This window comes from Trachypithecus francoisi, unplaced genomic scaffold (genome assembly GCF_009764315.1).
Source record: "Trachypithecus francoisi isolate TF-2019V2 unplaced genomic scaffold, Tfra_2.0 Lachesis_group7, whole genome shotgun sequence".
NCBI lineage: Eukaryota > Metazoa > Chordata > Mammalia > Primates > Cercopithecidae > Trachypithecus > Trachypithecus francoisi.
Genome location: NW_022681472.1, coordinates 40473835 through 40501070, shown reverse-complemented (window position 1 = coordinate 40501070; position 27236 = coordinate 40473835). Strand labels below are relative to the sequence as shown.

The 27236-nt window shown below is 35.5% G+C and overlaps 1 protein-coding gene across 3 annotated transcripts in view; it reads right to left on the bottom strand.

Moving 5' to 3' along the window:
- The window catches only part of RALYL (RALY RNA binding protein like), a 736599-nt gene that overhangs the window by 129090 nt on the left and 580273 nt on the right, over positions 1 to 27236 (bottom strand). For all 3 annotated transcript variants that reach the window (XM_033202416.1, XM_033202415.1, XM_033202414.1), the window contains exon 3: positions 5929 to 6004. In XM_033202416.1, the coding sequence (XP_033058307.1) occupies positions 5929 to 6004 (76 nt within the window). The remainder of the gene's footprint in view (positions 1 to 5928; positions 6005 to 27236) is intronic.

Genomic DNA, 27236 nt, shown 5'->3' with positions numbered 1-27236 from the left:
AGCATTTCAACATTCATTTGTGGAGATTTCTGAATTAGAGAACTCTCCCTCAATTACCCAGATGTATGGATATTCAGGTTTGAGTTTTAGAAATATACTCTCTTTTTGGTATTTTCTCTTGTGGATCTTGATAACCATACATCAATAATTTGGTTGCATACGAAAGATAGGATCCTGAGCAGAAAAAGACTGCAATTGCTATGTAGACCTAAGCAATAACATACATTCAAAGTAAACCAGGGAGGCAGGTCAGTGTTCGGGTTTGTGTCAGTTTCAGAAGGACAAGATGTATTAATATGGGGAGGAGGAGAAAACATTTCCCTCTCCTCCTCACACTGTAGTTTGAGTGGACCCATCTGGCTGGGTAGGTGAAATGGAAGGAAACGTTTGCCAGTGCAAAGGGAGATAATAATAATGGAAATATTAAACTTCTGAAAGGGAATGTGTATTATCCTTGATGTTATAAAAGGAGACAGAAAATGAATAAAATGATCAATAGCTAATTGGTAAACATTTCTCAGCAAACAGTGCAAGTCAATGAAGTGAAAATGACCAGGATATTTTTCCTTCATATTGATTTTTGCTATTTAGCATTAGCTGAAATTAGCTTCCATTACTTTCATTTCTACTTTCAAGGTGCTAGGGGACATTTTAGGTGATTTCAGGGTCCCTTTTCCCATGATGTGCTAGAGTCACCATGAAGGATGAAAACAAAACTCACATAGGTCCAGTGGTGAATGAATCACCAGAGAGATTTTGCTGCAGTCACCTTACTTGGTCTGTGCTCTGAAAGTTATTTTTTTTTTTTTTTATCATTGGAGTTACTGTAATATAACCCACATTCATGGTGACCACCACCAATTGTGATGATCTTAAAATGGTGGTGGTAACTGTAGGTTATCTTGTGACAATCTTAAAGACTCTTGAAATAATTTGTGAGAGTCTTGATTCTCATGGTCATCTGGGTGGGATGGGAAGGTTGCTACAAGAGGCATTTGTATGATAGCCAAAAGTGATATTTGGCAATGGTACCAGATGATTGATTTTTACAGAATCAACAGGATGAAACTATATATACTACATGTCTTACTGAGCTGAGTTCCCTGAAAGTAGGAGGGAGTCACCTCTGGGTGAATAAAAATCCATTCTTGTTCAGCTCTGATAAATAGTGTCTTTGTTTGTTCTCTGATATTTTTTGTTAGCTTTCCATCAAGGAGGAAAGGTCTGTCTACTTTACAAATAGAAGCAAAACCATCATACAATTATTTTCATTTAGCAATTATTGAGCATTAATTGAAAGTTGGCATGCTGGAAAACTCACGTCCTGGGGGAGAATTATTATTTTAGAGTGCCACAGATACTGTGTAACGTACATAACATATTTGAAGCAGCAATTTATTAAAAGTTAAACAATGTTTTCCCTAGAGAATGGATTAGCTATTCACCATTAGGACCAGGTCCAATATTTATGAAATGTTCACAAATGATTAATTATGTTTCATTTACAAATAGACTCTAATGGGAGACATTTTTATTGCAAGTGCTGTTTTAATGAATTGTCTGTCTTTATGAATTCATGTCCAAGACTGAAATAATTCCTTTTTGCTCCCTTTCCTCGACGTTACACCTGAGCCTGCCACTGCTTATCATGTGTTTCCTATTTCTTCTATTCCACTCATGTGACCATTCCCTCAATAGCCTGAGCTAGAAAACCTTGGACATATGTGTGACTCTCACTCTCCTCACACCCCATTTCCAATCAGTCACCATGTTTAAGTGGTTCCTTGTTGCCTACAGAATAAAAGTCAGCTCTCCTTAACCTGATATATGGATATATTCACAGCCTGGACACCATAATGTCCCAGTTTTCCATTCCCCACCAAGTAGGCTATCCTAGCTCCTACTATGAGATACCCTTCCCTCTCTTTTTCCCTTGAAAAGCCAACTGAAGTGTTATCTTCTTCCTTTAACTTTCCAGATGTTTTTACTCCCTTACCCCTAGGCAGAATCAGTAACTTCCTCATTTATTCTCTTATAGAAGTGTATGCATACTTCTCAGTTGTCTTTATTCATCTGTGCATCTAACTTATGCATAAGACTGTAAGCTTTTTGAAGTCTCACTCTGTTTTATTTTCTATGTATACCATGTTTACTTAGCACATAATAAGGCCTTATTGTAGGTTGCTTGGCTGAGTTGAAAATCCTATTAAAAGAAGAAACAAATCAAAGTTATGCCTCAGTGGATATTTCATGTGAACATCACTTTGTGATTGGTAATGGAGATAAAGTGGATGTATGTGAAGAAGAAAGTCTGGTGGCAGTTCACTTAGTGGTTCAAATAGAATAGTTATAGAGACATAGCAGTTTAGAGCAGGAAGGTAAATCAGAGACTACCTTCATACAAATAACTTACTTTCATTACGTTATGCTCTCTCTTCACCCTGCTCTTGACATTTTCTATACTAGTTTCCTAAGAAAAGCACTATTACAGTCCCTAGACCATAGTAAATACACAATAAATATATCTTGTATAAATTAATGAATGAATGAACAAATGAAACAATTCCCCCTCTTGCATTTTACAGATAAGAAAACAGACTCAGAAGCCAGGTGTTGTGGCTCACGCCTGTAATTCCAGTGCTTTGAGAGGCTGAGGTGGGAGGATCACGAGGTCAGGAGATCGACACTGTCCTGGCTAACACGGTCATAATGCTGTCTCTACTAAAAATACAAACGATTAGCCAGGTGTGGTGGTGGCAGCGCCTGTAGTCCCAGCTACTCAGGAGGCTGAGGCAGGAGAATGGTGTGAACCCGGAAGGCGGAGCTTGCAGTGGGCCGAGATCATGACCCTGCACTCCAGCCTGGGAGACTGATCGAGACTCCATCTCAAAAACGAGCAAACAACACCACCAAAAACAAAAACAAAAACAAAAACAAAAACAAAACAACAGACTCAGAGATGCAAAGAACAGGAAAGCAGAAACCATCCCTTTTCCAAGCCGCCACCATATTCTCTACATTGAACTAAGTGCTTTTACCTCATTTATGCAACTTTATCCTATCAGGAAAATTATACAACTATTATGTTACAAAAAGCACTTACTTGAAGCTTAAAACCAGTGCCCTATGATCACACAAATAGGTGGTATCTCTGTTTTTCTTATGTAGTGTTTATTGTATAGTATTTCCTCTGCCACTTGCTGGCATGGTATTCATGGACAGTAATAGTATTGACGATTGGTTTGAGGCTCAGAAAATCTCTACTTTCCCTATCTGTGTTGTTTAGATGGTAGCAAGTGACTAAATATAGGGAGCTATAATCTAGTGGTAAGAACACTACACATGAAGGCTGAAAACCAGAGCTCATTTCCTAATCCTGTGATCTCGTCTTGAACAAACCTTTATCATTTTGGAAACTCAGGTTTCTCATTTATACAGCATAGTATATATTACCAATTTTGTAGAGTTATCTGATGAACAGATGAATGATGACTATGAAAACACATACAATTAAGGTAATTTTTTTAAGCTTACATGAGCATGAGAAAATGTGTATAAAAGGGCTTCCTCAGCTATACATTCACATTCTTACATTCCCTTTGTTACTGTTTTGCAATTTCAGTGTACCACAGCCTTAATTTGTATAAACAGATAAAAGGAGGATAAATAAGCACTTTCTCACTAATGTGGCTTGTATACAGTATAGCATGTTTAAATGAAATTCTGCTTCTAATTCTTCTGAACACAATTGAACATAACAGTAATAGAGAAATAATAGTTAAAATGACATTTATTCTTGTCATGAGCTTCCATTCTCATAAGAAAATCAAAACAATCCAAGAAAAGAGAAAACATGAAAATTAACACCATTGCACAGACAGTAGTAACTCTTTGATGAGAAAAAAAGCCATTGGCAGCTTGTTTTAACAGTAATTGAAAATATGACTTTTCAAATGTTCTGCATTAGCTGGAGCTCTAATGTATATATTTACAAATGAATCTGATAATATAGTTTGCATTTCTTAGTTTTATAAATCGTCTCCTTTACCTCAAACAAGGTACAGAATGTGTCATTTGCTTCTTGTTGATAACATCATCTCTGCTCTTTAATGTTAATATTACCCCATGATCTACTATCAACATTTGTTATATTCTATTGCTTTCCATTTTTAAGAAAATGTTTTATTAAAACTAAATCAACCAAAATAACAGAAATTATGATGTATTTTTCAGTATAGCTTTAAAAATCTCTGAATAGCATACAGTGGAGAGCCCTGGGGTACTAGGGATGACTAGGACCTTAGAAGTGATCTAGTTCTGACCCTCATCTTAGAGTTCAGAAAATGAGGCTATAAATGGCTGAAAAGAAGATATGCTAGTTTTCAGAGGACAAAAACAAGGAAAGTGCTCCAGGCTATTTTTGAGCACTCTTCTTACTACACTAAATCAGAAAATAATCAATTTTAACACATATAACTTAATTCTCCTTTATCCAAATGATATCAGATAAAAAGGAAGCCTTGCTCAACACTTCTATGTTAACTTTTCAGATGTGGATGCTGATGGACTGATGATATGTATCTAGGAGAAAACCAAATAAATTGGATGATAGGAGATCTCAATAGCCTGGAACAATTGGCTATATCTAACAAAAGAGAATTTAACTGCGATAGACACAAAGTCAGCACTTACAGTACAAAAACTAATGGCAAAAGTACATGAAGTGGGACATATGGTTTAACAGCAGAACATAATTTCTTTTCAGAAGTGGCTGTTTTTAAAGAACTGAAAGTTATATAAGTTTACTCTTGTACTCTTCCCCAAATCAGCTCAAGTCTACTTAACATAATAGAAGTATGTACAGAACAACAAAGGTGCTAAGTCTAGTCTACTCTCTCCACCTGGATTCTCAGTATAGATATAGACACCGACAAATTGGGGCATGCAGAGGGGAAAGACCAGAGTGTTAAGTGACTCAGACCCAAGCACTTCAGGAAAGGTTAAAGGAATTGGATCTATCTCTCTGCAGAAGAGAAGGACTATATTTGTTGTCTGGGAAAAATGGGCATGAAAGAAACATGTACTTTGTAATAAACAAGGCTGATTGAGTGGAAAGAATTTAAGGTACAGAGGGCATGAGTTTGAGTATTGGTGACATTGTTAACCAGCTGTGTGACCTTGAGAAAAATCACTAAGAAACTGCATTTCAGGTTCCTGAGCTGCATTATGAGAACAGGAATATCTACGCTGCAAGAGCCTTGTGAAAATTAAATTAAACAACATAGGTAAAATAGCTATAGAATATGGTATGCAGTTAATAGTCAACCAAGGGCTGGGCATGGTGGCTCACGCCTGTAATCCCAGCACTTTGGGAGGCTGAGGCAGGCAGATCACCTGAGGTCAGAAGTTCGAAATCAACCTGGCCAACATGGTGAAACCCTGTCTCTACTAAAAAAATAATAATACTGATAGCTGGCTGTGATGGTGGGCGCCTGCAATCCCAGCTTCCCGGGAAGCTGAGGCAAGAGAATCGCTTGAACCTTTGAGGCAGAAGTTGCAATGAGGTGAGATTGTGCCACTGCACTCCAGCCTGGGCAACAGAGAGAGACTCCATCTCAAAGAAGAAGAAGAAAAAAAAGTCAACCAACATTGACCTTTCCACCCACTTGTCAGGGAGAGTTATTAGTGATTTTTATTAGATAAGTATCTTGTAGAAGGGTTGTATAAGCAGATATGAGAAGGTTAGGCATCTGAGATCCTTGCCAATGCAGCAAGATATATTTATATGTTGACCAACAACATTTGTTGAACTTTATTCCCACAAGGATTATTATTTAAAATAGTGGATGCCTTACAAGTTATATTGCCTTATAAAGCTGCAAGAAAATTTTACTAATATATAGAGTAAAACAGTGCTTATCTACTTACCTGTAAAGTGCAGAAAGGGGTCTCTTGTTTCCAGGTTTTGGTCTGTATGGTTTGGGCTCTCCTGCCATGTTGATATCTGAAAGCATAAAATAAAACAGCACTGATTAAGAAAAGATGAAACCATTGGAGAAAAGTAAATCATGAATTTTTTTTTCTTTCTACTATTTGTTTATGCAAATATTGTACACCACTGATTCATTCAGCATATATTTATTGAGCATTTACTCTATGTCAGGCACTGTTTGGGATATGTCATGCACAAAACAGATTATATCTCTGCCCTTGTGGAACTTACATTTTACTGGGGAAGATAGTGAGAAACATAATAAATAAAAACTATATACATATTAGAAAATGATGAGTACTATAAACAATCAAAGTGTTGAGCAAAGTGAGGAGAAGCAATAATGCTTTTCTTTTTTCCCTAAAAGACAGGGTCTTGCTCTGTCACCCAGCCTGGAGTGCAGTGGTGCAATTGTTGCCCACTGTAACCTTGAACTCCTGGTCTCAAACAATCCTCCTTTCTCTGCCTTTGAAGTAGCTAGGACTACAGGCATGTGCCACTATGCTTGGCTAATTTTTAAAATTTTCTGTAGAGATGAGGTCTGGCTAGGAGGCCCAGGCTGTCTCAAACTTCTGGCCTCAGGCAATTCTCCTGCCTTAGTCTCCCAAAGAGTTGGGATTACAGGCGTGAGCCAGTGTGATTGGCCAGAAATGCTTCATGAAACAAAAAGAGAATGAAATGTTCTCCTGATTTTCATTTTTCGCTAAGAATTTTTCAGTATGCATAAACATTTGTATGAAACAGAGTTCAGTCCATAGGAGGACTTATTAAATTTCCCATGATATATTTTCCATTTATATAGAAAAGGAAGCTAGAAGGATTTGATCATCAATCATACCAGGTTTACTAAAGGAAAAACAAAATGCACTCAGCAACTGGAATATGTAGTTATTGAATTCCAAGGTGGTCAAAAGGAGAAGAGAGCACATACTTTGCCTTTATAAACTGAAAATATTGTCTCTGAGATAGACAAAAAGAGGTTTAAGTATGTGACAAAACAGTCTATGCATACAATTGACCAACCTCAATCTTAAGGAAATATGTAAAACTATTGAGAAATTGGAAAGTTGGGTAGAGAAGGTTTGGAAAGTAATATAAATAACTAGATTGAATAAAGTTAAAATTTCCAAATGATGATAGAAAGGGAAATATAAAGGAGATGTGCTTCAAGAAATGAGGGATATTATTTTGACAAAAAGGAAAGGGAAAACTTCTATTTCTTGCACAGTGGACTAAATACAATGAGCTATCCACCACTGAAAACAACCAAAAATTATGGATAAAATATAAATGTATCCTTTTAAAGAATGCAACATAAAACTAGCAAGAAAGTAAGGGATTTGAAGAACATCTCACACCTGAGTGGAAACAGGAAATCAAATGGAAAAAGAACACTGCACCTGGTTTGTTCCTTAAAGATATTTGCTGCAGCCAGAATACAAGTTTTAGTTTTCAGCTCCTTGTGGTTCAGCAGGGACAGGTCACTATGCCCAGGTTAAAGAATATGAGAAATATAATCATCTGATTCAACATAGGTGACAAATATGTGACAAAATCCTTAGCAACTAGGAAGAGAAGAATATTTCCTTTCTTAATAAAGAAGATCTATAAAAATTTATATTAACCATTATACCTAATAGTGAGACTTTGGGCACATTTGCTTTAAGATCAGATAATTTAAAAGGACGGCCGCTATATTAAACTCTATATAATATTATACTAGATGTCCTAGTCAGTGCAGTAAGACAGGAAAGCAATTTTAGAAATGAGAGAGAAAAAATAAAACTGTCACTAATTGCTGATGACACGTAGGTTCATATAAAAAAATTGTAAGGCATCCGCAGATTATTACAATTAATAAGAGAGTTTAATAAGTTTATTGAATGCAAAGCCAGTATACAAAATTCAATTGTATATCTCTATACAAAAATCATATGTTTAAAATATAGTCTAAAGTATATTATTTATATACTATAAAAGACAAAGTACTAAGGGGTAAATCGATCACAACACTTGAAAGACCTTAATGGAAATATAAAACTGTATTGAAAAATTTTACAGTAACCTTACATAAACAGAAAAATTAGTAGACTCAATACAATAAATATGTCAGTTCTCTTCAAGATAATTATGGATTCCGTGTAATTCCAATAAAACCCCCAGTATTTTTTATGTATATGCCTGAAGCTTGAGAAGCTGATTCTGAATTTATAGAATAGAACAAAGGCCAAACATAGCCATGACACACTTGGAAAAAAGGTATGAAGTTGATAAAGTTGCCTTATCAATATTTATTTTAAATCTGTGGTGATTAAGGCTGTAGCATTGGTACAAAGACAGGAAAGAGACCAATGAACATGAAATACACACACGTATATATGACAAAACTATACATGCATACAATTGACATATATAAACACATGGGGCCGACATAGCAGATCAGTGAGGGAAAAACTGATTCTTAAATCAATAATACTGGAATGATCCACATGAACAAATATGAAATTGAATATCTACTTACACCATACCAAAAAAAATCAATTACTGTTGCCTCAATATGAAAGGAAAAAAATATAAAATGTTTAGAAAGCAATAAAATAGAATATATTTTTGAGCTAAGAGTATGTGAGGATAATCTTAAACCACACATAAAAAATCACTAACCTTAATATATAAAATTGATAAATTCTGCTTCGTTAAAATTAAGAATTTTTGGTCATCAAAAGCCACATAAAGATAGTGAAAAGGACCATAAACTTGACAAAGGATTTGTTTCTAGAATATGTAAGAAACTCATGCATATCATAGGAAAGAGAGTCAAAACACCAAATAGAAAATTAATCAAAAACCTAGTAAAGGCACTTTACACGAGAGAAAACACGAATGGTGAATAAACACATGAAAAAATGCTTAACCTCATAGTTGTGGGAAATGCAAATTAAAACACCATGAGATACAAATAAAACCCATTGAATTTACAGTTTACAAAACCCGGTAATATCAAATGTTGGCATTTCTGAGCAACTAGAATGTGTGTAGAATGCAGATATAAATGTACATTGGTAAAAACTATTTTGAAAAATAATTCAGCAGTTTCCAATAAACTTAAAATGTTCAAACTCTGTGATCCAGGAAGTACACACTTAAAAAAATCTTTTACACATGTGTACCATATGCTATATACAAGTGTGTTCATTATAGTACATTGGAATTGAAAAGATTCCTGGAAAAGAACACAAATATCCATTGTATTTTTAATAGGATAAACAAATGGTAGCATATTTACCAAAAGGAATACTATGCAACAGTAGAGAAATGACAGAGAGAGAGAGTGAAAATGAATTAGAGCCATAGGAAATATTGATACATTGATAACCTCAGAAAGCTAACACTGAACAAAAATAATGCCCTGGAAAAATACTGACAGTATGAATTCTTTTATGTAAATTAAATTGCAAAATTGAATGATATATTATATAAAAATAAAAATACATGGGATAAAACTAGAAAAGAAAAGCTTCTACACAGCAAACAAAATAGTTAGCAGAGTAAACAGACAACCCACAGAGTGGGAGAAAATCTTCATGATTTATACATCTGACACAGGACTAAAATCCAGAATCTACAAAGAACTCAAACAAATTAGCAATAAAAAAACAAATAATCACATAAAAAAGTGGGCTAAGCATATGAATAAACAATTCTCAAAAGAAGATATATAAATGGCCAACAAACATTTGAAAAAATGCTCAATATCACTAATAATCAGGGAAATGCAAATCACAACCACAGTGCAATACTACCTTACCCCCACAAGAATGGCCATAATAAAAAAATTAAAAAATAATAGATGTTGGCATGAATGTGGTAAAAAGGGAACACTTCTACACTGCTGGGGGAATGTAAACTAGTACAACTACTACAGAAGATTCCTTAAGGAACTAAAAATTGAACTACCATTTGATCCAGCAACCCCACTAGTGAGTATCTACCCAGAGGAAAAGAAGTCATTATTTGAAAAAGATAGTTGCACATGAATATTTATAGCAGCACGATTCACAATTGCAAAAATATGGAACGAGCCCAAAGGCCCATCAGTCAACAAGTGGATAAAGAAATTGTGATATGTGTGTGTGTATATATATACACACACATACCACACACACATATATATACACTATATACTCAGAATATAGTGTATATATATGGAATACTACTCAGGCATAAAAAGGGACAAATTACTGCCATTTGCAGCAATCTGGATGGAACTGGAGGCTATAATTCTAAGCAAAGCAACTCAGGGATAGAAAACCGAACATTGTATGTTCTCACTCATAAGTGGGAGCTAAGCTACGGGGATGCGAAGGCATAAGAATGATACAATGGACTTTGGGGACTTGGAGGAAAAAGTGGGAGGGGGTGAAGGGTACAAGACTACAAACTGAGTTTAGTGTATACTGCTCGGGTCATGGGTGCATCAGATTCTCACAAATCACCACTAAAGAACTTATGTAACCAAATACCACCAGTTCCCCAAAACCTATGGAAATAAAAAAATTTCTAAAAAAAGAAGGCAGAGATAAATAGGGAAGTCAGGATGAAGGTTACCTCTAAAGGGGTAGAAAAAGTGTGGGACTTGGAAATGACACTCAAAAGACATTCAAGTTAATAGCAAGGTACTATATCTATTTCTAAATTGGGTGGTAAGAGCATGGCTTTAAATTATAGCATTATTCCTCATAACTTACTTATTCTGTATGTAATTTATAACTAATAAAGAATTTAATAAGAATGAAAATTGTAAATTATGTGTTGATAAGTATTCATGTCAGAGAAAATAGGTTTTTTTTTTTTCCCTCTGAGACGGAGTCTCACTCTGTCGCCCATGGCTCACTGCAACTTCCGCCTCCTGGGTTCAAGTGATTCTCCTGCCTCAGCCTCCCAAGTAGCTGGAATTGCAGGCACCTATCATCCTGCTCGACTAATTTTTGCATTTTTAGCAGAGATGGGGTTTCACCATGTTGGCCAGGCTGGTCTCCAACTCCTGGCCTCAAGTGATCCACCCGCCTCGGCCTCCCAAAGTGCTGGGATTACAGAGGCATGAGCCACCATGCTGGGCTAGAGACATTAGGTTTTAGTGAACAAATGGTTTTAGCAGATTGTGAGCTGGTGTATTTAAGAAAAGAGAACATGTTGTGGGTGGATTATTGGGTGTGAGAAGATCATTAGAAACCCCAATTAGAGCTTCAAACCTGATTTGAGTGGGATATAATTTAGGGTACTGAGTAGATGAAAGACCCAAGAATCAATCATGAAGACAGTGACTCTTGTATGACTTGGAATAAGGCACAGTCAAGATTAAGACTGTCTGAATCTTTTAGATGTGACACAGTTGTAACAAAAAAAAGCATGTAAAATAAAAAGATTTCTACAAGGTTTTTAAGCTCTGTAATGATGGTAGAGGGCACATGCCCATGAAAATATCATCAGACATCTTTTATATATTTCTAGCTTAGACTTAATGACATAAAATTAACATGTAAAATTATTCTCATCAATGAAAAGCTTGAGACTTAAGTCTATTGACAAAATATTGTAGCATTATCTTGTTTTTTAAAATAATATACTGTCAGTGATTCTGAAAACACACTTAGGAGCTTGACAGCATATTCATATGATGAAAAACCTTTCATGAAATGTTGTTAAACTCAGTATTTCCACACATTAACCTCCTTTCAAAGGTATTGAAAATGCTGAAGAAAATACTTTGTCACTTGTATACAATGAAGCATGTTCAAATGCAGAATTTTCTTTTGGATGTATGGAAATTTACGTTTAAATACAGATGGTCACCGAGTTACGACAGTTTGACTTAATGATTTTTGAGTTTTTAAAAGGTAGGAAAGCAATTTGTATTCTGCAGAAACTATACTTCTCTCGCTTTGCTGGGCAGTGGAAGTGAGCCATAGCTCCTAGTCAGCCATGCATTTTCAATTTATAGTGTTTTGAACTTGCCAAAGTTTTATTGGGATGTAGCCCCGTCCTAAGTGAAGGATATCTGTATGCATATTTACATATTTTGCAGTGCTATATTGTTTATCATCTAAAACTTGGTTTTAGTAGACAGAAGGGTGAAAGGGGCAGAAAGTATTCCACGGAGGAGGGTACAGTGGGCAAAGAGCTCAGGTAATCATGCTGAACATAAGCTTTGCCAAGATTCAAATGAACGAGCAGTCCCTTTGTATTGAACTTTTATAAATACAAGATCTAATTGGGTGTTCAGGACAATCCAGCTTCGTTGGAAGCCAAGGTTTAGGTTCTCAGGCCTCAAGAGCTATTGGCCTTGAAGGGACCAGACACACAGTATGGCATCCTAGCAGTAACTCTGTGGTCACCAAAAACAGGTCTTCTGAGGTTTCGTTCCCTGCTTGTCCTGGCACTGTGTAAATTACTCATAAAGTAGAGTAAATAGAAGAACGACCAAGGTTCAATTTTCTACACTCTCGTAAGCTAGGGGCTTTGTAGTAAAACATTGAGATACAAAAAGTAAGATGTTATTTATTTGTTTTCTGGATTTACAAGCAGATTTATACAAAATATCAATGTTCAGAGCTCTTAAATTGTTTTCAAGAAATGATGTGGGTTTAACCACTCCCAATAAATGCTTCTGGCATATTTCAAAAAGCCTAGTTAAATTTGTAGTCATTGTGCAGAAGTACCTTTACAGATGCCTATATACTAAGCTGGTCCACCGTGTTATCTGGCTATTAGAATTATATTCTTCTGAGTGAGGACTGATAAAACCAAACAGGCAATATTTAAATGAATTCTTTTGATAAGGCTTATTTATGTTTGGGTGCACTACACATCACATCTGTGTGGAGGAGCTAGCTACCCTCACTCCATTCCAGCCACAGGGATAAAGCAGAAGAGAACTAGCCACAGGTTAAGAAAACTCTACCTGTGGCTAGTTGATGCCTGGCACAACCCCACTTGAAGGGAGAAGGGCCATTTGCATTTTGCCATGATTCTCTGTAAACAGAGAATAGACCCATCTCTATTCTGAAGTTTCAATATTTCAAGTTAGCATGGAAAAAGTATAAAAAAAGTAAAATTTGCTCCAAAATTATCCTTCTGATATTAAACCTCAGGTTCGAACAACTGAAAAATATCCTGTTGGACTATATCTTTTTCACAGTAAGTGAATTAAAAATATATTAACTGCTCTCAAAAATTTAGCCAATTTTCGTTTCCTCTTTATTTTAAAACTGAATAAGCAATACCATGATACTATGACAGAAATAACTATAAAGTTATGTAGCTGAAAAAAGTCAATGAGCTGAACCTATTCTAACTTGAGGCAAATGAGATGAAGCAAATGGAGACAGGTGCTATTCTGAAGTGTCATCCACCAAAATACTAACCAGCCACGCAAATATGTTTATTTGACCAATCTTTGTAAGCATACTATTATAGATGATCTCAATGACTTTCTAGTATTTCATGTTTTTGAATCTTGGGAAGATACTTTCAATTCTGCACCCATATAGATGTGACTCTCCCTCCTTGCACCTACTTTATTACACCATTTCCGTGACACTGAGTATGGGTGCCCTTTGACTTTGGACTTCTAAAGGGCAGTCATAATTTCATTCAGCTTCTTATGACCTTCAGCACTCTGCACATTGCTGTTTAGGCAACAGATGCTCAGTAAGTCTATTGTTAATTAAATTTATACAGACCAAAAGGGATAACTTTGTTTGGGCTCCAGTAAGTCTAACCAAACACATTTTGCCAACACATTTTCTAAAGTGGTGTGTATCAGAACAATGTTTTGGGAGTTTTTCTTTTTCTTTTCTTTTTTTTTTTTTTTGAGACAGTCTCGCTCTGTCGCCCAGGCTGGTGTGCAGTGGTGCAATCTCAGCTCACTGCAACCTCTGCCTCCTGGGTTCAAGTGATTCTTCTGCCACTGCCTCCCGAGTAGCTGGGACTACAGGTGTGTGCCACCACGCCTGGCTAATTTTTTGTATTTTTTTTTTCAGTAGAAATGGGGTTTCACCATGTTAGCCAGAATGGTCTTAATCTCCTGACCTTGTGATCCACCCACCTTGGCCTCCCATAGTGGTGGGATTATAGGTGTGAGCCACCGTGCCCAGCTGGGAGATGTTATTAGGTATTGTGAAACAAATTTATCACAGTAAAACTGTTAGTAAAAAATGTTACATTATATCCTTTTCTTGGCTATTTACACTTAAGATAAAACTGCAAAAAAAGACTCACTTGTATTTAACTCAAATGTTCTTACATATACATGAATTTAGGATATTTTGGATAATAAATCTATAAGCATCCATCAAATCAGAGCTCCTTCAGGATACTGCTTTATGAGATACCCTGACATATTTAGGAAAACATTGTATATTTATTTATTTGCCATGGATTCAACTTGGAGTACCCTCATTTTAAAAGTTAATGTAGTCTTTTAAATTAAGTATAATTTACACTGCTACAATAAACTGATACTTGGAACTTACTCTACCACTAGCAGTCCCTGCTGGCTCTGTCACCTTTCAGAGATATTTAACTTTGATATGGAAATGATATCTAATTTATAATATAACAGGACATCCAAACTATCAATAGTATCTTCTAAATGTGGAAAAGTCTAAAACATTTTTCATAAATAATTAGTTAAAAGACAAATCTTTATTCTTTGAGTTTTTTTTTTTCTTTCTCACCCAGGTTTAAATAGAAGTCTAAATAATTCAGTCATGGCATGTAGACTGCCAGGAAAAGTCATTTCACATCTTTTATTGTTCACATTTAAAAGATTTAGGGACACACTGCTGTTCCATTGAATAAAAATTCAGGAGATAAAGCAGTCTATTATGTTTGACAAGTGAATGGACATAACCATACATTACCCAAGTATAAGCACCATACCACCAAAAAGTGTTTTGGTAGTTGTTATTACTTGAGATCCTCAGAACAACTCTGTGAAATAAGCACAGCAAGAGCCATTCTTCCCACTTCATATATATAGGTGTTTGAGATACTGAGAAATTAAATGGCTTTCCTATCTGTACTGTTAGTTCAGTTCACTATAACCACCTTTCCTATTGAGCAAAACCCATGTGCCAAGCATTGTGCTGGCAAAAGAGGTGATACCCTGCCCTAGCAGCAGACAGGACTGTCTGAGAGTTAGCAGTAGATTGAACTGCAGCTGCACCAGACTCCCAGTCTAGAACTTTCCCCACTACCTCTCCTTGTTCTTCACAAGATTTTGAATGTCGCACTTTCTATGCCACTCAAACCCAGTTTGGCTGTGGAAAGCAGCCTGTAAAGCAATGCACTCTGCGTCCCAGGAGCTCTGGCATCACGGCAGAGGATGCCTGATTAAAGAGTGCTGTAGGGAGATCTGTCTGGCAGCAGAGGAGAAGAAAATTCAACTCCCAACTGTGCTGCCTGCAATTTCCTGGCCAGGTGGGTTCACAGCCCTGTGGTTTGCAAGAGCTACATAGCAGTGCTTTTACTCTGAGGAAACAAAACAAAACAAAAAAAACCCCACAAATGTACCAGACTTGCAAATGCAAGTACAGCCCACCCTGGGCTCTAAACTATGAACATTTGAAGCATTTGGAGCCAAAAAATCTGAGATTGAGCCAATTTTCTACAAAAGTAAATAGCTTTCTAATGTTGTTGTTTTTCCCTTCACAGAATTAAAGCTAGTTTTAACACTTGAAGTATGTCCTTAATAGTATGTTAAAATATTCAGTGTTATAAGAATGAAACTGTAGTCTAATTTTACTGGGCAGTCACTGAATTGTGACCACTTTAATGAGCCTTTGGACCTAGTTTCATAAATTAGTTCTGACACAGCACTATGGCACGTTGGCCTCTGGTTATTAGAATGCTAATGTAGAGATCACTGGTTGGCCAGATTCCCATTTGTTACCAGAAAATTCTCCATGCTCCCAGGCTGTGTCTGCAAGGGCAAATCAAAGTGGAAACTTGAACTTCTTACTAGTTATTTGGTAAGCTTGATCATTGTATGTGACTTATTTAGATTCAGACTTTTTTCTCCCTAACAGAAACTGAAGTGAAAAAAAAAAGTACATATATATTGAATGCCCTTCTATATTTATTGTAAATCATTCAAAGGTTATATTACGAAGAAAATTAAAATGTCAGGGAGTATTCATTTTCATTGATCAAATAATTATTTGAACATACAACGCATCCCTGGTACCAGGATAAGATGGGGTAAACAAACATGAACGTTTTTGTGCGCTCAAGGATATCACAGAGAAAGGCAAACCTACCACTAACTATAGAAAATGTAATAAGCATCATAATAAAGAGGTAGCCTTCACACTTTGGGAACATGGCAGCACACTGAGAACTATCAGTGAGAACATCATCAGGGTTCGTTCTTGGTATATGAGGTGGTTTCTTCCCGAGACACGGATTCTTATGTTGGACGTTTTACGGAACCACATCTACCACGAAACTCGGCAAATGCCTCCGCTCTATCAGTTGAGTCATAGAGATCTGTCTCCTTTCTTTTGTTTCTTTGTTCTATTAGCTAATTGTCAAAACACCTTTGATTTGCCTTGACACATAAGTGGCCATGAAACTTGATGAATCCTTGTGGCTTTGGTGCATGCTTCATCTATGTCTAGTCTAAACATTTTAGATGAGAACACAAGCATATTTCATACAGGATACAAAGCAAACACCAAATGATAACGCAGTTAATTAACAAGTTTGTATTTACTTAATTCCTAAAGCTTATAATTTGGATTTAAAAAAATATTTTGTGTCTTCTGTTATCTTGAATAAGTTTTCTGAAAAAGTATTTTCTATATTCCATGAACATCTTTCTCCTACAAAAGTTAAAAATGAAGGAGGCATATTTCATTAAGAGATAAAGCCTATAGAAATCCAATGAATAGAACAAAATCCAGACAGGTGTTCACCAGTAGCCTCCTGAATATGTTTATAACTTTGCTGAACAATTTGACATATATACTCAGTGATTATCGACATCAACAGTGAATACAACTGTTATGATAATCAAGACTAAAAATCACATGGTGAAAAATCTCAGCTATATATTCATCATTAGTGAACAAACTTAGCACTATTAATTTCATTGCATCCCAAGAGTTTATTTAGTTTCATACCTGAGGACAAAACATTGCTTAAATAATATTCTGTTGGTAAAATTCAACCAACAGAAAGTCGGGATCATCAGTTTCCTTGAGAACTCTCAGGTTTTACCTCAGTGAAGCAAAGGAGACCCCAAGACTTTGGTATTTCTTTTCTTTGTTCCCTCTGTTCTCACTTCTCTCTTTTCATACACGTATATATGGACTTAATTTTCTTAGGTCCTTTTTGTGACAACTTTGTATTCCACATTTAAAAAACCAAGGCTACTGTGTGAGGTATTTTGTAATTCATAAATATAATGAAAGGCAGAGCTAATGTTAGGAAGCTAAATGTGTTTCATGTGGAGAGAAGTATACAACCCTAGAATATAACACATTTAACTTAAATCCTTTCCTTCAATTATATATTAAATACTTTATTGTTTTAAGATATTTTGAAAAGGAATACTAGGAATTCTGAGCAGAAGAATAAAGCTTTCAGGAAAGACATTTGAAACATGCTTCTCTAATTATTCCATTCTAAAGCTTAGAATGGAATAATGCTATATTAATGCACCGATGATAATAATGGTTGGTAACTTCTGTACATCATTTCATAGTTGAGCAAATTTTCACACACATTTAGAAAAATCTGACAATGAACTTGTGGTGTGGGTCTTATTATTGATTCCCATTTATAGATATTGAAGGTCAGAAAGTCTTATTCACATAAGGTAATGCAGCAAATAATTAGTGATGCCAGGACCCTGAGTTCAGCTGTCACTCCAAATATCATATTCTGTAGATAAAGCTGACTTTTTTATTTAAAAAATCCATTGCTTATGGCAAGGCCTATATAATTTGTTGAGAAATTACCAAATATTTAGTAATTTTATTTTCAAAAAGATTCTTTTCATAAAGTCTCTATGAGCATATATAAAGTAAAAAGCCATTGAATTAAATGTGATTCTTAAGAATTCTATAAGGAAGCAAAACTTCAAAGAGCTCTTTTGACTGAGAATGCATCCCTGAAAGAGCAAGGAATCAAGGAATTACAAAAGATCTAAGATCCTTCACCAAAGACAGGAGAGAAATGGGATATCTGATATTTAATAACAAAGCCAAGCTAATACAAAAGTAAGAACACAAAACATCCAGTGAAATAAAAATTCTTCTAGCTGTTGTGTAAGTAACAGTGTTTGGAGGATTTTGGAAGTGCGCCATCTGTATCTTTCCTCTTTCTATCCCACTGCATTCCCTCTCTTGCCCTTCATGTCTCATATCCTGCTACTGCCCCTTTATTCCTCTCTAACTATTCTGGTCTATTTGCTGCATCTCACACATGCCTGGTGCATCATTGCACTTCCCTGTAGCGGCTTCTTCTCCCCTGGCCTGCTCTTCCCATAGATAATGCATCGCTAACTCCCTAAATTCCTCCAAATCTTTGCTCGTGTCACCTTCCCACCTATTTAATATTGCAAATTGTCATCTCCCTACCACTCTTTACACTCATAAGCCCCATTACCCTTCTTGAATGTTTGTTTTCCAAAGGATTTATAACTCCTAATACACGATGCTATTTTAAAATTTATTAGTAAGTTGTGTATTACTGGACCCCCTCCCGTGTTTGCCTGTTTTGCTCAAAAATATATTCAATGAACCTAGAACAATACTTGACTCATAGATGGAGCTTAGTGTTTGTTAAATATGGGAATGAGTTAATCAATGAGTATATTATCTGAGCTTCTGTGACTCAACATTGCTGTGGAAAGTAAAAAGTGGACTCATGAACAAGGTTATAGTTAGGATGATCTTGCAATTTAGTATCTATGTGGTCACTTTAGAGTAAAAAGGAGCATTGAAATTATTAAAATTATATAATTTAAAAATTTTAATTAATTGGATGATATAATTATCACTGGTTCTACAGGTTCCATAAATTCTTTTAATAAACATATTTAGGCTAAAGGGTAATTAAAACAAATTTAGGTTGATCTGAATATTAAATATAAATGAACTGAATATTTTTTCAGACATTTTGCTTAGGTTTTTTGACTTGTCTATCATATCCTGGTCACATATTTTTCTGTAAAATTAATTTTTCTGTATTATTTCTAATTTTTCATAAAATTTTAAAGGTCTTCAAAGTTGCATTTTCTCATTAATAGTTTTGACACTGTTGACTTTTTCCAATGACTTTGCTTTGTAAGTATTACATTTTTAATTGAGAAAATACTTCCTCTTACAGGTGCTGAGGAAAATAAGCTCAGAGCCAATTATGATAAATGGAAGAGATTCCCTATTCTATATTTGTAGTGGAATGTGTAAATATTTTAGCCCCAATATTTTTATAAGTGCGGTCTTTTTACCTCCATTCACAGAGTACTTTTCTTTGACATATTTTATATTATTAAACCTGTCAAAAATGTTTTAATTTTATTCTGAATGTCTCAGCAAATGTAGATATCATGCAGTTACAGGCATTCTCAATTTCATTCTATTCTGGTACAGAAGATAACTATCTAATTATAAATAGAAGCTCCATTAAAACCTTTTCCTTCAAATTGAGATATTTCAGAGCCTAATAATTGGCATTCGAATTAAATCTTGTATTCCTTTAGATCTCTCAATTGTTTATTTACTCCCTTCTTTGCTTTTATAAGAATAAATTTGTCTTTTCATTCATGAGATTTACTCTTAATAACTGAAATTCTTTACAAACTTAAAAATCTGAATTTTGCTTAACATTTTGATTAGAGATTTCCAACTAATTTCTAATAAAACGTAACCAAAATGTAAATAATTTATATGGTAAATGTAAACATTTCTAAAATCCAACTGTGATAGGTGGTAAAGAGACAGATTCTGTGGAAATATGCTGATATTTTCTTTTTATCTCAATATCAGATTATCACCAAAATTTTTGTATTTCTGTTTCATGACTGTGTATACATAAAATATGTATACAATGTGATACTCATATCTCAGCTTGTTTAAATTGGTAGAATATCACAGCTGTTTGGATGCAACAATAAATTCTTTGTATAACATACCAACTTTAAGTACATTTCTGTTCTATAGGTCTCCTAATCTACTAAGAACATTATTTTTACCACCATGCTCTGTTCCACCCAAATTTGTATTCATATCAACACAGAAAATAAATCTAATTTTATCTTCTATGTTGAATTTTAAACTAAATTTACAGTATCATTTACAAATGACAATCAATTTTATAATTTTTAATTTTATAGTTAGTAACAGAAGTTTCAGTTTGAAAAAGAATATCTAAGGGTACATGGATAAATTAGCTTGGGGCTTGTTTATGAATACAATATTAAAAGACTTTTGGCATAATTATTATGTCCAGGAAAGGCCTATAAGATAGGCAAGTGGGGAAATATGTGATTCCTCAAAAAGGAGTCTTGATGTCTAGGCTAGGTACCTGCCTCAAAGAGCTGAGACATATAAATCACTGGTGGAGGGTCTAGACTATGTTTTCAAAAAGATATTGTTTATCAGTAACCTCAAAAATTAGAAGACAAAGATCAGATCACAGATACGTAACAGTATCAATAGCAGTCATTTTATAAAACAGTAGATTTTGGACAACAAAGAAGATGAAATAATCAATTTCTGAATTATAAATGAATCTGTACAATATCTGTGCAATATCAATATAATTTCCCTCATCTTATAAGTAAGAAAACCTTAGGCAAGAGAAATGAGTAAACTTCATAAGGCCACATGGCAGTATTTTAGCAAAACTCAGATTGTAACAAATTCTTTCTGACACCAGACGTATATATTTCTTAAACTAAACCCCATTACTTTCTCCTACTTTAGGGTAGAAATTTTATACTACTTAATCTGGGCAACCATAGATGCCTGAGCAAGAGAAAGGTGTTGAAGTTCATCTCTATTGGATACTGAATAACTAGTGCAGGCAGTTTGGTACCTGGGTTAGTGATCCACTAGACTTCAATAAATATTCTGAAAGGACTGGACCTTGAGTGTGTGCATTTCAGCAGGAGGATGATTCTAGGTACATTATTTAACAGTTACTGATTACTGTGGAGGTTTAAAAAATATATCCGGCCGGGCGCGGTGGCTCAAGCCTGTAATCCCAGGCTTTGGGAGGCCGAGACGGGTGGATCATGAGGTCAGGAGATCAAGACCATCCTGGCTAACACGGTGAAACCCCGTCTCTACTAAAAAATACAAAAAAACTAGCCGGGCGAGGTGGCGGGCGCCTGTAGTCCCAGCTACTCCAGAGGCTGAGACAGGAGAATGGCGTAAACCCAGGAGGCGGAGCTTGCAGTGAGCTGAGATCTGGCCACTGCACTCCAGCCTGGGCGGCAGAGCGAGACTCCGTCTCAAAAAAAAAAAAAAAAAAAAAAAAAAAATATATATATATATCTCCACGAATTATTTGACAACTGTAATAGACAGAATAAAAGTCCCCCAAAGATGTCAACACTACAATTCCTGGGACATGTAATATGTTACATTACAAAGTAAAGGGAAATTAAATTGACTTTAAAATAGGGAGATTTCCCTGGATAATCTGGGTACAGTCAAATGTAATCAGAAGTGTCTTTACATTTGGAAGAGGAGGGAAGAAGAGGAGGTCATAGTGGCATGATATGAGACTCAACCCATCGTTGTTGGGTTTGCATATGGAACAAGGGGCCACAAGCAAAGGAATAAAGGAGGCTGCAAGAAATTGGGAAAGACAAGAAAATGAATTATTCCCTGGAGACTTCAGAAAGGAATATAGCCCTACTAATACTTTTATATTGGACTTCTGATCTACAGAACTGTATGATGCTAAATTTGAGTCTTTAAAGTTATTATATTTGTGGTAATTTGCTGCAGCAGCAATAGAAAATTCATACGATAGCCTTGATAGTTCAAGAAGTAGAACTTAACTATTTCCACTTAAGTGTGGGTTGGACTTAGTGATTCTCTTTTATGAATTGAATATGACAGAAAATGTGATGTCATTTCTTAGATTAGTTCATCAAAAGATTGTGTCTTTCATCTTGGCTGCACTTGTATTTACCCTTCGTTTTCTCTCCCTACCTGAGGGAGCTACTTGTCATGTCATCAGGCACCCTGTGGGAAGGCCATGCGGCAAAGAACCAGGGCCTGCCAGCAACCACATAGGTGAACTTAGGATAATCCTCCCCCACCTAAACCTTTACATGACTGTAGCCCCAACCAACAACTTAATGGCAGCCTTAGGAGAGACTCTAAACCAAAACCTTTCAGGTAAACTACTCTAACGTTCCTGACCCACAGAAATAGTGAAATAATAAATATTTGTTGTTTTTGGCTATGATATTTTGGGATAACTTGTTATGTAGCAACAGATAACTCATGCAATTACTCTAAGGTTTTATTTACCTACCCAAAGAAGGAAAATAGCAAGAAAAAGAAAAAGTACTAATCAGGTATTACTCCTTTCCACCAAATAAACTCTGATGTGAATGTGCAAACTCCATTGGAAAGCTATGAGAAAACTACCCAATATTTTTTAGCATAAGAATGCACACTTACAGAAGCTGACATTTCTATACATTTAATTTAATCAGCTTTTATTTAGATTACAAATGGAATAAAACTTCAGTGTTGAGAAAAGTCTTCTTAAAACACACTGTTACTAAGAACACATTCATCAATTTTTACACATATTTTAATGGATCAGAGCTGTCAAAACTACTTGGAAATCAACAAAGGCAATTAACCTCTAGTTTTTCTCTCTGTTGTTTCCTCTCCTATATTTTGCTTTTTCCTAGAAGTCTATACTTAATGGAACAAAGCATGCCAGAAAGTCAGATTAATTAATAGGTTTTTTACTTTGCCATACAGAAATATTCTCTAAATTTTTAAAGCTTAATGACTTCCAACCTAACATATATATTCATTAAAGAAAGAAAATAACGATTCAATCTAAGATACTTTCGGATTGAATATGATTATTGCAATAAAACATCTTTTACCTCCTTTCTGTGTTTAATTTGTTTTGTCTAACCAAATATATGTACTAGCCAAACTATATTACATGGCAAGTAGCCCAGTTCCATCTCCATCCCTCTTTTTAATTCTACTAACATTTAGATTACAAATTCAGTACTCACAACTTCTTTTAAATGGAAGTGTTAGTACATCATATTCAGCGCCCCTGCATAGCTAAAATAGAATTCCCCAAATTCAGCTTAAATACTGACTAGTATATAAACAAACTCCTCCATGTATGAATATAAGAGACACACAAACTACACATTGGTAGTTTTCTCCCAATAATTTTTTTTTTTTTTTTTTTTTTTTTGAGACGGAGTCTCGCTCTGTCGCCCAGGCTGGAGTGCAGTGGCCGGATCTCAGCTCACTGCAAGCTCCGCCTCCCGGGTTTATGCCATTCTCCTGCCTCAGCCTCCCGAGTAGCTGGGACTACAGGCGCCCACCACCTCGCCCGGCTAGTTTTTTTGTATTTTTTAGTAGAGACGGGGTTTCACCGTGTTAGCCAGGATGGTCTCGATCTCCTGACCTCGTGATCCGCCCGTCTCGGCCTCCCAAAGTGCTGGGATTACAGGCTTGAGCCACTGCGCCCGGCCTCTCCCAATAATTTGAATGAATTTCTATACCTAAATGTTGCAACAGGAAAAATTGTACTTGTATATAAATTGTTCTCCATTATTATTTTCTCTGCGAAATCTGAACTAGTTTTTGCCTTTTGAAGCTAAATCTCAAGGAAATTCCAGTAGATAGAGATGATGTACTTTCATTTTGTCATGGCATCTACTGCTGCATATGATGTTTCAGGCATCATATCAGACCTGAGTTTAATTAACAGCAGATAATCTAATATTCATAAGTTATCAAAAATATCTCTAAATTTTACTCCTATTAAGAAATAGCAGATTAGTTCCTTATTTCTACATGGAGAAATATGGAATTCTTTTCAGACACTCTTTTCCTCCTTAATTCAAATTCTTCTTGTTAGTATGTCAATACATATGTTATCACTGTTTAAGAGAGAGGCAAGCTATAGCATGACAGGGAATTTTAAATAAAAATGGTGTGTTCACATTCATGGTCTCTAAATCAAGTAAGAAATTGGCAAAAAAGACAAATAATTTTGTACCTTTTTAAAATGAGTAGAGTAATTGTGGTTTTGTTCACAGAGTAATCTGAATATGCTTCCATTATGTAAAGAAAACTGTACATCTACAAATCAATTAGTTCTGCTAATGAAAAAATAAAACAACTTTTTAAAACATATCTTTTATAATGCTTTTGCCTCACATATGAAGTTTGGATAATAAATCATGACAAGCAATCATAATCAGCAATGTGAATATTAAAATATGAATATAATTAATTATGCATAACTTCTCTCCTCAGAGTGGGGCTTCCAGGACCAGCAGGTGATGTTGTACAAATTATTATGTTAACAGCCCAACTGTTGGGAAGATAGGTGTGTATGTTACTAGTGGGTTCTTAAAATACCTACCTAAAATGGCACTAAGTCATCAATATTTATTCTTAAAGAGATGACAATTCAAAGCTAGCAAAATCAACATTTTTCAATTGTAGGAGCAGCTTGTGTCTAGGATTTAGTTATCGTTAGCCATGGAATGGGGGCTGCTATGTGTTCTAAACTATTTACTGAAGTTGTCTTGGCAGTTTGGTGCACTGATCCTGCAATCTCTTTCTGTTCATTTTGATGGCCATCTATGAAAAAATTTATATCTGCTTACCTCAAACCTCTGTTATTTGCTCTACTTTGTGTTTTCTTTGCTTAGAAATTAGATAGCTGGAAAATTGTCTGAAGCATTTTATCACTCCATATTTCAAATATTCTTATTGGTTTTTTTGGGGGGGTGAGAAATAGGTGCCATAGGGGTTATATCATCCATGGTACATTGGTACAGATAATGTATGACACTGCTACTCTATGGATATATTACTAATCTCAAAAATTCAAAACAACGTAGGTTGCCTCCATTTGTTCATGGCAATAAACTAAAACACATTTTCTGCAAACCTTTTTGGAAAAGATCAGCTTACCCACAGCTTCACATGATTTAAAACTCTGTCTTCAATACTTTTAGCTTAATGGCATTGTCAAATGCCAAGAACACTTGGTAAGAGGATTTTTTTATAATATGCCATATTTTGCCTTTTTAAATAATATCTGTCAAGTTATAAAACATTTACAATGAAGAATGACTAAACTAAGTGGATTACAATTTTAGGCGTAATATTACAGAATTAGAATCCTCTTGTATTTCTACTGTGGTCACATAATTCTATTATCACCTTTGTGTAAATATTTAATATATATATGATTAAATATTAAGAAACATAAGATTGGCAGATGATTTCTTATCACTTAACAAGGCACTTTTATACAGATACAGCACTCACACATACTAATATGATTATGTTGCAAATTCTATTCATTCAGTAAAAACAATTTGCCAATTCTGTCTAGAAAATATTCAAACATTTTATGTGATGTCACAGGACTGAAGTCCAGTTTATTTACGGTTATAGGGTTTGCTGAATATGTGGGCACAGTGATATAGCAAATACAAACAAAGGGGACTATGGAGATTTAAAGTACCTGCTATACATCATTTTATTTGATGCCCTGAGAAGGTGCTTCTGTTGACAGCTTGTTATTCATTTGTGTATTTGTGGCAGACAACACTGATATGGGGTTAACAACAATTTTCCCACCATGTCTATACAAAAAGACTGCTACTTGGTTTGTGAGACATAGCACCTGTTTTTAGGAGATATGACTGTTTCTTTATCTGATGGGCCACACCAGCATTATTTTCTTATCTGCCCACTCTCTACTATCATACTATGTTGTGTTTGCCATGTTACAACAGCTACTTCAAATTGCACATCTGCTCTCTTCCTGAGTCATCTTGACAGTTGCACCTCAATCCTCCATAGCACCTAAGCATCTATAGCTGCTCATGGAACCAGGCATTAGAACTGGAGTGCCTTGGATCAAATTCTAGCTCCACTTCTTGTAAGACTGTAAACTTGGGCAAGTTACCTAAGCACATCCACCAAAAAGAAATTTGTACTAGCTCATAGTGCTTTGGGGAGGAATTAAATGAATTAATATGTGTAAAACACTTAGAAGAGAACCTGGCATATGAGTACTCAATGGTTACTGTTCTTCTTATTATTGCCATCCACCTCCCCACAATACCTACTGGATGGTAGCATCTATCAGTAATCTTTCCTCCTCATCTCTCTGTCCCCATTCGGTAAAAGAGGAGGTATTGGGATGTGAAAAGTTGCCTTTTGAGAGTATGCAATAGTTGTGAACTGTCCTCTCCTTTCATTTTTACATTGAAAAAGGAGAGAATGGTACCCAACTGGTGAACATCCTGCCAAGGACAGGACAGCCTTAGAAAAACACTCTTCAAGTGTGAGGATTTCAACGTGAAAGAAAGACTGATAGTCAGTTTCACCATTGCATTTATAGTTAATCATGTGGCTTATTTGATGCTACCTGGAGAAGAGAAAGGAAACTGAGGAGAGGGTAAAGTAGAATGTCTAAGTAGAGAGGGACAAGAATCACCAGTATGAATTCATAATTCCAGAGAGGTATAGAAGACAGATTCTTCCTAGGTCCACCTACAACTAGTATGAGTTACCTTTGAAGGAGAATTCTAATTGGTAGCAATAGACTTGCCAAAAATTGTTCAACCTGGTATATTAGTCCATTTTCACATTGTTATAAAGAAATTCCTCAGATTAGGTAATTTATAAGGAAAAGAGGTTTAATTGGCTCACTGTTCCACAGGCTGTACAGGGAACATGATGCTAGCATGCTTCTGGGAAGGCCTCAAGAAACCTTCAATTATGGCAGAAGGCAAAGGGGGAGCCAGCACTTCACCTGGCTGGAGTAGGAGAAAGGGTGGGGAAGAGGTGCCACACATTTTTAAACAATCAGATCTCATGAGAACTTTTATTATGAGAATAGCACCAAAGGAGGAAATCTGCCATCCCCATGATCCAGGCACTGCCCACCAGGCCCCATCTCTAACACTAGGAATTAC